The following is a 15,901-nucleotide window of genomic DNA, read 5'->3' as shown; positions in this document are numbered from 1 at the left end:
AGCAAGAAGAAGACACGGAAGAAGATGGGAGTACAACAAGAGGAAAAGACAGTCTAGAGATGGGTTTACCTGCCAGAAGTCGGCCACGGTGGAGAGAAGAGGGCCCTGCGAGGCGATGTACGTCGGGTTGCGAGGGTCATGGTCCATCTGGGAGAGAGAGCAGAGTGTTAGACGGTGTTTGGGGCTTAAAGTCTGGGTAAAAGACAGCCATGAAAGTCTTGATCTGGACGTAGAGCTGAACGTATCGTCCTTATTCCTCACTTCCTTTCTAGGAGTTCTGATTAGACTTAGTTGGAATCACAGCACAGATATTTGTGCAGGATATTTCCCTACCAGCTCTTTTACTTCAAACCACTTCATTCCTTTTTGTCGTAGTCTTGTCTTCTCCCCACAATGGAGAGAGGAGGACTTCTCTTTCATGTCTCTGCTTTAGTATTCATGCAGCGCTGCAGACTCACAGCGACAACATGTCTGTGTCCTTGAGATTGGCGCTACCTTCCTGCACTATGCTTTCATTTTCTCTTCATTTCTGCAAGTTCTTGTGTATAAAAGAGGCCCTATTCTGCTTTTTTCCTGGGGTGTTTCCCTCTACTATAGGTTTTAGTGCATGTAAATGGTCTGCAAAAGCTAAAATCCCTGTGTTCGATCCTTTACTAAATCTGTTCCTGGGTAAAAATGGGAGTATTTCACTGGTTAATGGTCCTAAAAAATGCTGCAAAAAGAACTAATTCTCAGTAATTCAGATGATATTCAACCCTGTCAGCAAACAATTGGACGTTTTTAATCCAGAACGAGGAAAATAAAGAGACATGAAGACGGACCACAGTGTGTTTCATCAGAGCATTAGGATGTAATCCTGCTTTTGAGGTTATTAGAATATTAAAGCTCTGTAATTATTTCCTTTTAAGGGACTGTGACAAAGAAAATGAAATAAAAACACAGACCTTGAACTTCTCATGTTCAGGGTCCAGTTTGTATAAGAAATACGACCCTAGTGGTTTCCTGCCTGTTTGTACTTCCATAAATAACATTTAATGCAGCTGTAATGCAGTGTGTGTCGTCTATGAGGATAAAACCAGCCATACATCAACATCAAACACGACTCCCTGTGAAACACCAACAGCCCTGATGCATCTCACACTCCAGGCCGTGCATAAAAACCCCATTCAGTTAAATGTGATCATCGATTTTTCTTTTTTGTTGGGGGGGGCAACCCGGGCTAACACACACTCTATCAAGCCTCAATCACATCCTTCAAATCAAATCCCCCAACGTCGTTACGTGGCGCCTCGAATAAACAGCCTGCAGGCGTCAGAGCCCAGTCTGCTCTGCTGTGATTGGTCGACCAGCTTAGAGATGTCCCGCCCCCTTAGCCTAGTTCCAGCTAGTGATGTCACTGGGTTCTGTGAGTCCAATGGACCATGAGCTCAGTGTGTGTGTGTGTGTGTGTGTGTGTGTGTGTGTGTGTGTGTCACTCCCTCTCTTTGTCTTCTCTGACCTCTGACCCCCAGGAAAAAGACCCTCACATGTTTTACTTAGCGCTGGAGCTAATGAGCAGGAAGAGGCTGCGTAGACGGAGGTAATTATCACAGTTTTGCTTCCCTCAGCCAGGGGTCTCTTTTGTGGGGTAATTACTGTCCTTTCACCCCCCCACCAACAGCCTCAAAACACGTTATTTTACAACCTCTTTCCCCTCTGATTGATTAGCTTTATTATAATATTTCCCTGTGAAATGGTGAGAGTCTGAGGCAGGAGACGGAGGTGTAAACGTGGAGAGTAATGGGCTTGCAGTGCAGCTGTGTGCACCCCCTCATCTATCTCCTCAGAAAGAAATTTGGCAGAGTATTTGAAATGCATAGCTTCCTGTTCCCTTTGATGGAATCCCTGTGCAGCCGCCTCGGGGGAAATCATGACTGGCAATGTTTTGGGAAATAAAGGCACTGCAGTGGGATGCATGTGTTTTCCAGTACTGCCTTATTTATTACGACCAAAATATTCCTTTTGCAACATCTGAAAATATTAGATTCATTCGAATAGAGAACCAAAAAATGTGAATTAATTGTAAATAATAATTGATTATATTGGAGGAAGATTACAAAAACCACCATGAATTATTATTACATCATCTTTCCTTCCTTCTTAAACTGCATTTATTTTATATTCTATCTTCCTTCGTTTTTTGTCTGGAATTCCTTCAGTTTTTGCCGCTCTCTGATGTTGTTTAAAACAGTTGTTCTCACTTCTATTTCCTTCCTTTAAACACCAGAAATTGCCCTAAAATGCTTCAACATGAAGTAAAATCCAACCCCAACAGGTGCTGCAAAATAAAAGCTACTTCCTGTCACCGCTATCGTTTTACAGCGTTGTAATAATATAATAAGTGATGTCAAATAATTGATAAAATAAGGATAATAACAATGAAAATACATTCTGCCTTCAAATGCAGAAAAAAACCTGACCCAATTTTCTTATTGTATAATTCAAACATTTAGGGATCATTTCCGTATCGGCTAATTTATAACGGCCCAACAAATTATAATCAATGCAATTCATTTCTATATTTAATGTTTTATTTATTGCTTGTGAAGACTCATTGAGCATAATAAATCCTTTTTGTATTTCTTTAGTATTTTTTGTGTGTCTATAAAGCCCTCAGTGTGTGCCTTCTTCTAATTTCATGGATTCTTTGTGTGTTTTTTCCCTTCAAGTCAGACATGTTTTGAGGAAAGCTTGATTTGAAATGACTTCTATTATAAACATAAAGTAAAATCCAACCACAAGCGTTCCTGCTACAAAATAACAGCCCTGCTGACGACAGATATTAATAAACAGAACTCACTATAGGACTGGCGTTGATGTAGTCTGAGTTCCCGTGGTTATTCTCCGCCTTCAACGTGATCCGGGAATGGTCATCTGTGATAGAAAATACATAATTTATAAACCAATATTCCAATATCTCTCTCATCTGAACACAATAACAGCAGCAGGAGTATGGGAGTGAAACGGCTGCAGGCGCTGCAATTTCACCCGGCTTTCATCATGCATAAAACTGCAGTCTGCTTCCCCCTCAATAAGAGAGTGTATGAAGCTGTAAAATCCTCTTTTATAAAACAAAGATAATCTGTTTCCAGCTTCAGTCGTCTCCTTAAACACATTCCCTTTAAAGTAAAGACTCTAAATATTGTCTGTTAATCTTTTTTATCTCACATTCGTAACTAAATATGTATAAACCCACGTTTGAAATCATCTTTAGGCGTTACTTAAGATGATACATATGAGTTAAACCGTCAGAGGGGACTGTGAGGCTGTGGTTGGATCAGATTGGTTGCTTTACGAATGGTTTAGTCCAAAATCAAATGGACTAATCTATTTGGCTCTTGCTGTATGGAACCAGTGTGATGGTAGCTAACCGGTTAGCAACAAAGCTACTTCCATCTCGAATCAGTTTTAGTGGAATATTACTCACAGTACAAGCTTATTATGGTATTTTAAATAAAAAATAACTTAAATAATGTGAAGATAAAGTGAATGAGTTACCTAAGCCCCGCCCAGTTCACTTATTGCTGATTAACCCCTCTTTAGACCTACAAAGTTTGCAGGTTTTATTAACCGTTGCTAGCTAGAATCAGCTAACATTAAAGCTCGAATTCAGAGACTGTTTCAAACCTCTTCAGCTTATGTTAACCACAGACTAACAACCAAAAACACATTCAGAAAACCATTGACTTCCACACCAAGGGACAGGAAGTGATAACATGCTGGGTTTAAGAGCTTTTTTTGGCTCGTAAACTAAAAAACACTGATTGTATATTAGGATGGACTCACATACGACCACGGCGTCCGAGCGGTTCTTCCTGGAGTTCTGCTCTCCGTGTCCGACGCTCCAGGCTCCGGGCTCGGCCTGATAGGAGCACAGCGCCTCCCATTCACGCTCCAGACGGTTTTTGTTCTTCAAGTGGTCCTCCATGTACGACTGTGGGAGAAACACACACCGTGTCAGCCTCAGTTTGCAAACCAAAGACAGAGCGGTGGCAGTAAAACGACATCGTGAGGAACAATATGCTCGCACCATAGCTGGCCTGATACCCTGCTCATCGTCTTCCACCCTGACAGCAGCCCCTCTACACTAAAGCCACAACCAGGTGGCATGGAGCAATGCTGTCCCTCTGTAAGCTTTTGTTAGAAGCCGAAGGTGTGCTAATGTTTGTCTTGGAGCATGTGTGTGTGTGTGTGTGTGTGTGTGTGTGTGTGTGTGTGTGTGTGTGTGTGTGTGTGTGTGTGTGTGTGTGTGTGTGGTTGTGTGGGTGTTTTTGACTGAGAAACAAACACACACAATTAAGACTCCTGAAAGGTTCGTCTGCATTGTGGCGTTTCAATCACGCCGCTCGCTGCTTGCACAGCCGCTGATAAGATTGTCTGCATTTAAGCCTCGGCTTGGAGAAGACAAAATTGAATTCGCCAGAGAGACAAAGATGGAGAAAAGGAGAGGGGGAGGTGTGTGTGTGTGTGTGTGTGTGTGTGTGTGTGTGTGTGTGTGTGTGTGTGTGTGTGTGTGTGTGTGTGTGTGTGTGTGTGTGTGTGTGTGTGTGTGTGTGTGTGTGTGTGTGTGTGTGTGTGTGTGTGTTCTCCCAAACCAGGGCAAGTCTTAGGAATTCTTCGTAGCGTCTTCCTCTCCTGTATCATGGCTCCCCCTCCCGATGGGGTTAAATGGTTTACTCCGCCATTGTGTGAGGCGGGAGATTACAGACTCATAAACTGATGTCAGGGATCAGCTGGCTAATGCAGTAAAGTGATACCCAGATGTGCGCAGGGGTTTCATCCCCTATTAAAGGTAGGCTGAGCACAGAGGTGACGCTCCATTGTTAAACCCCCCCTTTAAAAAGGAAATATATATATACAGTAATTCCTGCAGAGATGGTAATCACAAATAAGCTTGTCCGACACATAATAGGCAATTACCTCATGATGGATCATGAATGCACTCATATCCTGCTAAAGACTATCAGCTGAGAACTTTACAAACCCTGCAGACAATGGAAATCAAAGGTATTGTTCAGCAGAGGAGAGGACACTGAGGCCACCCTGAGAGCAGAGAGATTAATAATGAGGATCTGCACAATCTAAAGGGATATTTCTGCTGTTTCACAGATTCTTTACTTCATTTAAGGTGGAAACACAGGGATTTGAGCCTCTGTAGACCATTTACATGCACCAAAATCACACTACAAGGAAAAGGGAGATCCAGAAAGCAAAATAGGGACTCTGAAAAAGCACTGAAGTAGAAGTACCTCCACTGGACTTAAACCGACGCATATCTGCACACACACACACACACACACACACACACACACACACACACACACACACACACACACACACACACACACACACACACACACACACACACACACACACACACACACACACACACACACACACCCACCCCAGCGAAATGACAGCGTGCCATTATGACCACTTGATGGCCAGTACTACTCCTCCAGCCTCTTGATAAACCCGCTCTGAATTGCCCCCCCGTTCTATTCAAACGACGCCCTCAATCGATTCCCAAACTCATACTCCTGCAGCTTAATGCCATGCAGCCCTTATCAAGCCCTCCTGAGAGGTGGGGGGGGGGGGGGGTTCAGTGGACCGTGGCGTCTTCCAGAGTAAAGAAGGTTTGCTGAATAGGGAGGGGATTATGTCTGCCAATCAGAGAGGGGGGGGGCTGGGATGGGAGGCCCGGGTGTCAGGGAAACAATGTCTAATCCTTCCTGAGCAGAGAGGCTGCTGGGAGGAGGAATCAGGAGCCAGACACAACAGGTAACCCCAGCGTCACAACCAGACCGGGGGGCTTTATGATGTACAGTTGGGGGGTTATCCACCTTGGAACAGATGTAATGTAATCCCAGTATCATAAGGTACAGGTAACCTGGTTACTGTCTGTTGTTTGGGTTTTAATGGAGGTATAGCTGCTGAAATCACGCCTAATTTACATGCTAAGGCTCTGAATGTACGTCAGTAAATACTTTATACAAATAAAGGTTTGCTTTGTAGATAATAATTTAAATGCATAGAGCAAATTGTTTTAAATGGGTCATTTAGCATATCAAGCACATGTGAGGATAATTCGGGAGTTTGTTATTTTATATTACTGTTTGATGAAACACTGTTTTTAAAAAATATATTAAACGTACAAAATAATAAGAAAATAAAATAATAATTCAAAATGCTATTTAAAAAAATACAATCATAGTTAATTAAGTTTAAAAATATTAAATTATTTTAAATAAATACCATAAAATAATTAAAAATGATATAGTCGATTTTGGAGGAAATACAGCCACAATCAACACAATTAGATATATTTTTGTATCACTACAGAGTCGATTCATCAACGCTTTGCCCCTTTTCCTGGAAAAAGGTGGAGTTTTTTGCATGCTTTCTAGGAAATTCCACCGTACGGCCTGTGAGGTGCTGTCCGTGGTGCTGAAGGGTCTGCAGCACAGAGAAACAGCCTCATAAGCAACGTGTGCCTAATCATTTCTGAGGCTTTGAATCATTAAGGAGGTTTCTTATTCATCTGAGAAAGGCAGCGATGACTCAGCACTCAGAGGCATCCAATTTTGAAGTTTTGTTATGCAAGACTTTTAAAGAATCGAGCGAGGCCGAGACATCTTCCAGGCATTTATGTGAGGTGCTACGACCCCCCCGGCATATGTGCTCTGGAGAGCCGGGTATTCATCATCCCTCTCCACACGGTGTGAGCTCCAGAGAGCAAGGGATGATGGGAAAATATAGGTCTGAGATCAGCGATAACAAGGCAATCTCACACATGGTTTCATACGAGATGGAGGGGGAATTTTAAAGAAGAACCCCCCCATGTGACACCCCCACGTCAATCAGAGGGTCCATATTCTGACGAAAGTAGGGCTAATAACAAATAAGAGCTCCTAGGAGTGATCCTCAGCCTCCTTTGTTCCAGCGCGGCTAAATGCTTTGCTGTTGTCAGTGTTTTCAAAGAGAGGGCTTCACAAACAAGCCCTGATGAGAGCAACAAAACCCATCTATTACCAGCAGTGCGAGGCATTACTCAGATTCACTCTCATTCATTACAGCCGGGCGGTGTAAAGGCTGCAGGCCTGATGAATGCTCTCTGCATTAATGGAAACACTGCCAGGCATCTATCCGTCTCTTTTATCAAGCTTGTCTCAAATGAATGAAGCGGTGGCCATGCAGCATCAGAGACAATCCACTGCGGAGGCTTTTTAAAAACCCCCGAACAAAAAGAGACATTACAGAGTTTCTAAAATGACAATCAGAGGGATGATGATGTTTCAGCTCTCATCACAACGTCTGAGGCAGCAGCAAGACAGACGGGGGGGGAGATGCAAAGGAGGAAAAATGGAGACAACTGAGGCAAGAAAAAACAGAAGAGTGATGGAAAGAGGGAGGAAGAAGAGACAGATAAACAGAGAGATGAAGCTGTGTGTTGTTTGCAGAGAGCCTGACATCTTCACAGCTCCATGTCTCCATGCTCTAATGTTCAGACAGTTCTTTATTGTTCTCATACTGCCTGTGCTGCAGCCCCTCTTTTCACCCTCTGTCTGAAACCAGAGCCCAGCCTGCTCTGACTGGTTAGCTGGTTGTGATTGGTCAACCGCTTAAAGATGTCCCGCCCCCTTTAGCCTATCACGTACAATGCTAGCCAATAGAAGACCCCTTCCACCCCTGACCATCTAGACTACACACCCCACCCCTCCTCCCCGTCTTCCCACTGCTCACCAGTATCATGTGTCCGGTGGAGATGTCCATGTTGGACGGCACCGGCTCCTCGCACCAGGACGAGGTGCTGCTCCGCGTGGAGGGACTCGCTGCCGGGCCGTCGCTGAACTGAGACGAGACGCTGTTGAGCCGCGAGTGACGCAGAGTCTCCGGACGCTCAACGCGCTCAGACGTCCGGATTGCCATTCGCTGCCGACACAGCTCCTGTAGGAGAGGAGGGGGGGGAGATTTAGTGCAGCTGAGATCTTTCCAAAGTGGATAAAAGCACCAAAATGTCATCCCTCTAATAAGACATAAAATAAATAATACAAACACTTTAAAAATACAAATAAATAATGGAATTAAAAAAGATGAAAGATGAAATGTACATTTATGCTGGTGTTAAAAAGTGTAGTCTTCTGCCCTTTATTTTCAGCAACGAGTAATTCAATCATAAAACTTAAAATAAATAAATACAATTAAAATAAAATAATAGAAATGCTAAATAGAAAATACGACATTTAAGTAAAAATAACAAATAAAAAGTACTTTTTATTTGTTATTTTTATTTACGAAAAGGATCTGAATAGTTCTTCCACAGCTGGTTATGTATAAGTAAAATGTATAAGTAGGAGTATAAATAGAAAATACTAAAGTAAAATCCAAGTACCTCACATTTGTACTGTAGTAGGTACTTTCCACTGCTCTGATTGACAGAATAAAGTCAGTAAATCACACCTGGCTGCACAAAATCACCATAATGCAAAGCCATGCCGTAAAAACCCCAAATAAAGAAGAATTTGTATCATTTTTCTGCAGACAAAGGGGATTATATGCATCAATCTTACAGTAGATGTCATGGTGAATGCATGAAACCACAGACAGAAAGCAGGGGAGATATTATTGCATTTGCACCATTTTAAAGTCTAATTTCCTCTTTTGATGCTCCCAATGACTCAGCTGTTTCTCCCAGCATCAATCAGGACATAAAACCCCAAACGTAGGCATCATCTATTCTCAGAAATGTGAGATGTGTGCCCTGTTTTTACTCCCTCCATAAAGGTGTGGTCTTCCTCCTAATCTAGAAACCCCATCATGTGGGGTTCGTGAGTCATCTCCACACACTCGATTTGCATATTCAATTAATAACCGGGGCGAGGAAAATGCCACGAGAAAGCAGGCCCTATCTGCTCCTGATATCTATCACGCTGATATTTCCCTCCGGAGCTCAGCTGTGTAAGCCCGCGGTTCTACGATCAGCTTTCCAGCCGCCAGACTTTAATGATGAGAGTCATGAAGCAGCGCCCTGGGCCTCGGCCTCGGGGCGGCACGGAGGTCCAGCTCATAACTCATCCTACTTCAGCCTCTCTGCAGAGGAGAGAGAGTTGAACTCAGAGACAGAAACCTTAAAGGGTCTCTCCTGGGACATGTCTCCACGCTCTACAGTTCAAAAAGCTCTGTTATTTTAACATTAAAGCATTGAACTGACCTGCTCTGTTGTGATTGGTCAACCTGCTTAGAGATGCCCCGCCCCCTTAACCTATCACGTACCCTGTTGTTGGCGTGCTAGCCAATAGGAGCGGTGCAAACCTGATTAAATATTGAAGATGTGAACGCGACAAGCAGATAGATATGCTCTGAGTGACACGCTGGGCACAGCTGAGCCCCGACGCTGAGAATCCACACACACACACACACACACACACACACACACACACACACACACACACACACACACACACACACACACACACACACACACACACACACACACACACACACACACACACACACACACACACACACACACACAAAGGGTGAACATTGAATCATTTAAGTGGATATATATTGGAGCATTAGGATCGACATTTCTTAAAATCTAATAAATAACGAGCACATTTCTTTTAAATACTTCAAGTGCTGCAAAATTAAAAACAAACACCTAATTTAACCAAAAAGCTTATCGATATAACCAAAAGCTTCATAAAAGCATGTAGTAGAGAACCATTCAAACACACACACTCTAAGAAACCCATCAGAAAACCCCCTAATAAAGCCGTCCAATAGCAGAGCACATGCCGAGCATCCTGGCTCCTGATTGGCTCACAGAAAACCCCCCTGCTCTCACCTGATAGGTGGTGGTAGCGTCGATGCTGGTGTCCGTGCCCAGGCTGGCCAGCTTCTCCTTTAGGCGCAGGTGTGAGCGCTGGCGGACGCAGAAGAAGGTGGTGGAGACGACCAGCGCCACCAAGATGAAGAGCATGCAGAGGACGGAGAGCAGCAGGAACTGACCCGACTCCACCCGGGTCGTCTTCACCACCGGGATCTCCGTCAGGCTGCCCCTCTGCAGGACACACAGGGAAGGAGATGAGGAGGAGGAGGAGGAGGAGGAGAGGGTGCATCTGATTCTGGTTTCACCCTCCTATCAAGATATGTCCCTCTGATCTTAATTTAAGTCAAAATAACTCAAATATTTTTGACCTTTTTATCCCAAAAATGACGTGTAAAAAGTAACTGTGCAACTTTTGTCCTGTTTATAAAGCGTTTATCCTCCCACACATCTGTGTTTCACTTTTAAAACCAACTTAATTTCACGCAATTTGTCCTTTAAGGTCAAAAGACTTCATTTACACTTAAAAAAACACAGTTTTGAGCTCTACATATTTGAGTTATTTCGACTGAAATTAACATTAAAGATGCACTGATGCAAAACAAATGTCAAACATCTGTATGAAATAACAACAAGTCATGTAGATTACAGTGATCAAAACTCTTTTACTTTTACTTTGTAATCATGCTAGGAATCCATAATTGAACTACAATGCATTACTCCCCCAAGCCTGCTTATAACACCTTTTCTCCTCCCACTATGGATATGTACACCCCCATTTAGATCTGGCACGGTGTGGTTTGGCACGGTGCAACTACCGGAGGTTTGGACCCATTAAACTGCGGCTTAATTAGCTCCTGTGGTTCTGAGTTTGGCTGGATTAGCTGCACGGCTAATGGCTAGCAGGACGGAAATTCTAAATATTCAGCTGTGCTAACTGTGCTACATGCTAACAGGAGGGTCTGTCTGTGATATTCAATGTAATATCATCTGACAGAGCTCCATCAGTGGCGCAGGTTGAAGAACTGCCCACTGTGTTTATAATTGCTGCATTTACTGTACTGATGAACCCCCCCGTGGGCCCCACTGATGCATTTTAAAAGTTAGGAGCATTAATTGGGAAGGGGTAATTAATGATGAGCAGGAGTGGAGCTACTGTTGGAGACTGCATGAAATACGGACACAGTGCCAAGTTGGTTTAGATTTTTCCTGCATGAATTCACACAGAAAGATGGTTAAAAGCCAAAGTTTTAATCTAATTTGAGCAGCTAATAAACATCAATGCACAAATGCATCAGCAGGTAATTGTCTGCATGCAATATGTAGGGATTGATGGGTGAAGTGGATCTGTTAGAGACTGCATGAAATATGGAAGTCAGTTTAGATTTTTCCTGCATCAAAAAGACGGGTCAGTTTTAATCTGATTTAACCAGCTAGCACACATCTGTATATCAAATCACAGGCTCGTCTAGTGCAAGACCGATCTTTCGGACCAAATCTACTAAACAACGCTAACAGCGCTGACATTTACCCTGCCCCGGGCCGTCTGCAGGAGGTCTACATGTTGGTGCACAGACCCTCTCTCCACTGACACGCTCTGACCTTGTGGAGCGTAATTGCCAATGTTTCCAGTGGCTTGCGGACGCCGCGGTTTGTTCAATTACGGTGTTGGGCCTTGCTGCTGATTGCTGTGGCTTCGAGCACGTCGTTGTAATCAGGCGTCGAGAGGTGAGACGAGGGGCTTAAGAGGGGGGGATGGGCCTGGATTCTATGGGGTGATCAAATGATCAAAATGCATCGTCTCTCACAATACATAGTGCATTTAAAACCCCTCAGACGTGTTGAGTCGTCCACCTATTCCCACAAAATCACACGCCTCTGAAGCGCCTTCTATAGACTGCAACCCTGCCCGACGACTCACACACTTCCTTTACTCTAAGAGCAAAATAAATCTGTTTAATCAAAGATGATCAGGTTGAAAAAGCCTCCTCTCAGACACACTCACACTGTCAGAGCCTGCATGTATGGCACATTTAAAAGCCCTCAGACGTGTTGAAAAGTCAGAACCACACGTCCATGCCTCTGAAGAGCCCCCTATAGACTCCAAACCTGACAACTCAAACACTTTCTTAATTCTAAGAGAAAAATATATCAAGTGAATGAAAAATGTGATTTCTCAGGATCTGTGGGGGCTTGAAAGGAGTGTTTGAAGACACTAATCGGGTTCGAAAGATGTTGTATAGAGGAGGAGATGTGAAGCAAATAATACCCTCAATCGGCCTTTAGAGCCTTAAAAAATTGCATTTAATTTCATTACAATTTGAGTCTTAAAACTGAGTACTACAACACTGACAAATGATTTCAAAATACAAATAAAAGCTTGCAAAGAATGTCTATTGTAATGTTAGAAGAGGATTTTGCATTTCTACGATAAAATGGAATAAAAGCATTTAAAAAGATTCCATTCATCCCTCTTTTTATTCCTGTTAATGGGTATTTATCTACCAGACTCTCCTTCTTCTGATTCTGTGTGAATGAGCCACTCTGAGAGCAGGCGAGGGACAGATGGATCTCGGTGGATTATTTAAATGATAGAGGAGAGGTCAGGCAGAGAGGTGTTGGCGGGCGGCTGGACTCCCTTTCACTCCAAACACAAAACCCTCCAGAAGAACAAGAAAGAAATCCTCCAGAACCTCAGCAAGAGTTTAAAATCGGAGCAATAAAATGTGACCCGAATAACAAGACAGATGCACAATTTAGCAAACTACATGCATGGTATATTTCATGGGTTTAAGGTAAAAGAAAAGGCTAAATTGTTATAAATGGTGCAGCAGAATCCTTATTTTTAGTCACATTTATTAACCTTCAAAAATAAATAAATAAGGGAATAAATCGCAATAAAAATGCAGTTTAAAATAATTCTAATAATACAAATGAGGGAAATGCATCTCAGAATTTGTAAAACGAATCCGATTTAATACAATACAAACAAATGTATTTAATCGTTTGACTTTGTATGATTATAAAGAATAAAAACATGAAACTCAGAGCTGATTTTCCACCTCCTGAACATGCACAAACTCTGTCCCTGCAGCCAGATGTGCTCCCAGCGAACCGGGGCTCAGGACCCGGGTTTATTCAGATGAATCTACGTTTAAATGACCTACATTTACGTGCATTTTTTCTGCAATATTTCCCCCCGTAAGCTTTAGGAGATGCAGCAGCGATGGATAGAAATGAAAGACTATTTTTTCCCAGCAGCTTCAAATGTGACAAGTTTTCAAAGCGGATCCTCTGATGTGCCTTTTTACGCACCGAATCGGCACAAAAACGAGAGATAATTACCCAGATCCATGTCTCGGAGCAGAGTGCACATATCAGTGCAAACAGAGGCTGCTTCGTGCTGTATTCCACAGATCATCATCATGTTTAAACACCACCACCTCCTCCGCCACTGCTGCAGCTCCAACGAGGAGAAGGAGAAGGAGAAGAAGCGTCTGTCCGTGCGTAACGCTGCTCCAAAAAAAAAAGTTCCCCTGGGCTGCGAGGGTCCAACAAAAAGCGCGAAGATGCAAGAATAAGAAACAGGGAGAAGAATGTGGGATATGCCCGCCTGATTCTCCGAGCTTTGCAAGAATGTGCAGAAAGAAGAAGCCCCGCAACCCGAGTCCTTTCAGCGCCTCCAATGAAAAAAGACAGGAGGAGGAGGAGGAGGAGGGTGGTGTTTTTTTTCCATCATTTAGTTAAGGCTGAGCCCCTCCTTATATTCAGCAGCTCAGGAGTCCCCCCCCCCAACCCCCCTGTCCATTGCACATGTCATATCCACCGGTTGCTATAGCGATGCCTCCACATGTTGTCGACAGGAGCGATGCCGGGCTAATAGGCTTGCGGGGCTCGAGGGGGTCGGAGTGAATGGACGCCGGGCCAGACACTCATTTGTTGAGCGACCGGGGGTCTCTGTGTGAAGCGCTGTGTTCTCAGGCTCGGCTTTTTCCTCCGTGATGTGAGCAGAATGAGAGGAGAAGCCCGTCTGTAGCTCACAGAGGTGTGGGGCTGCGGAGAGACGTAGTGACGGCTCAGAAAAAGTGGAGACAAGCAACCAAATGTCCATGTGCATCAATCTGGGGGCTTTTATTGTGAAAGAGACACTTGAATCTTCAAAATTGTGACCATTTGCAGCCAAATTTCACCAAAACTAGACAAATTTTGCAGACTTTTTGACATTTAGAGCATTCTTCAGAGCTTTTCTGTGTCTTTTAACACTAAAATGTTAAATATGGCGCTTATTAGAAAGCATTTGGGATCCTAAACCACCCTTAAACCAATATTAGTCCTCTATGCTGGCAGATTTAGTGATTTACATTGGTAGATTATTGATTTTATGGATTAGATATGTTAAAAAGAAGCTCCTGACGTCTGAATTTGGTTTCTAAGTGGTCAGAAATGTTTTATTTGACACCAGAATCATACATTTCCTAAGTTTATGCACCAATTTCAGTCCTTGTAAAGAGTTCCCTTGTATATTTAATTATCTGCAGCTCTAATAGCAGCTATATGAAAGCTGCATGCATGGGTGCAAAATGTTATATATAAAGGGGCTCTATGCAGGAATAAAGAGAGCGGGAGAAGGGAAATTGCAAGTTTAACAAGTTTTTAGGATAAAATCTCTCCTAATTAGCAATCAGGCTGAAAAAACCCCCAACAGCTGCACTTAGCAGGGAGAGAGGCAGAGAGGGGGATTAGAGAGAGAAAGGGAGCAAGAAAGGGAGAAAGGGGCGGTGAACAGAGGAGAACGGGGGTCCTGTCAAATGCAGATGACGAGTCCTGGAGGAGCGGGGGGGGGGCTCTCTAGTTTATTTTTTCCATTCAGAGAGCACCCCCCCCCCTCCTCTATTGTCCCTCTGTGTGACAGCTGGAGTTGGCAATGTGAAGGCGAGAACAAAAAGCAGCAAATCTGAAGCAGAGACCCTCAAACTGCGGCTGAAACCCTTAAATGTGAGGGGAGTTATGAGGGCTTTTCTGCAGGTCGGGTCCCCTGGAGGAGGGACACTCTGCATGTCATGCTGTCTGCACACTTGTAATTTATCAGGAATTATTCAGAATACACAGAGGGTACAAACATGCATGGTGCAACCGACACCAGTCATACGGACATTTATCCTGCAGCTGAAATGCTCGCTGTGGCTCGAGTGGTGGAGGACTTTTATCCCGAGTTAATCCGCAGAATATCGGCCAAGCATGCGATGATATCTGTTCTGCTCTGCGGTGAACTGGAAGAGATCCCCGCTCACTCCTCTGCACATCAGACCCCCCGGTCGCCCACCTGTCAGCCGTATCCAAACCCACCGTGCACAGGAGGGTATTCCCCTGACAGAAACAGACAGAACCCCCCCTGACATTGCACCTGTTGTGTATCCCCTCTCTCCATTTGAACATTTTAACACATCTCACGAGCCGTGTCACTCCCTGCAGTGAGGAGGCCGGTGCTAATGGCTCTCACATCAGGGAGGGGCATCGATTCCCCGCCACAGAAACCGGGAAGCAGAGAGACTGGAGAGGTCACTTGTTATGGTCACTGGCGCGCGCGCGTGCGTGTTCCTGCAGTAAAGCACTTCCTCGGGTGGTTTGAACACTCCTCCTGTTTGCCTCTGTGACATATTTCTAATAAAAAAGATGGAAAACTGGCGTGTGTGTTTAAATAACGGGCTGCACTTCACTTCATCAGGAGGGTGTGAGGTCTGCTGCACAACATATTAACATGCATTTCCCCGTGTGCATCTAAACACACATGCATCTGGCTCCTTCTTGCAAAATGCATGTGAGTGTGTGTTCCTGCAAGCGTGGGCACAGACAAGCGTTAGAAACAGTAATATATACCTGATCAAACACACACACACACACACACACACACACACAGTGTAACGACATCAGTGAGAGGCTAATGCTGTTTGTACTGCTGCTGTACAGGAGAGCAGCAGCTGCACAGTGTACCTGCAGAACTAACCAGTGATATCGTTAGAGCACAATATT

General features: G+C 44.0%; 1 protein-coding gene across 1 annotated transcript in view; it reads right to left on the bottom strand.

The window, feature by feature from the left end:
- ptprn2 (protein tyrosine phosphatase receptor type N2) overlaps window positions 1-15,901 on the bottom strand; it is a 94,812-nt gene that overhangs the window by 11,668 nt on the left and 67,243 nt on the right. The window contains exons 13-17 of the mRNA XM_063912198.1: window positions 9,890-10,105; window positions 7,783-7,986; window positions 3,826-3,973; window positions 2,840-2,913; window positions 70-147 (exon numbers count right to left, since the gene is read on the bottom strand). Coding sequence (XP_063768268.1) covers window positions 70-147; window positions 2,840-2,913; window positions 3,826-3,973; window positions 7,783-7,986; window positions 9,890-10,105 — 720 coding nt within the window. The remainder of the gene's footprint in view (window positions 1-69; window positions 148-2,839; window positions 2,914-3,825; window positions 3,974-7,782; window positions 7,987-9,889; window positions 10,106-15,901) is intronic.

The sequence above is a fragment of the Eleginops maclovinus genome, chromosome 21 (genome assembly GCF_036324505.1).
Source record: "Eleginops maclovinus isolate JMC-PN-2008 ecotype Puerto Natales chromosome 21, JC_Emac_rtc_rv5, whole genome shotgun sequence".
In the NCBI taxonomy this organism is placed as follows: Eukaryota; Metazoa; Chordata; class Actinopteri; order Perciformes; family Eleginopidae; genus Eleginops; species Eleginops maclovinus.
Note: the sequence above shows the minus strand (reverse complement) of the source record. Positions and strands in the feature narration are given on the sequence as shown.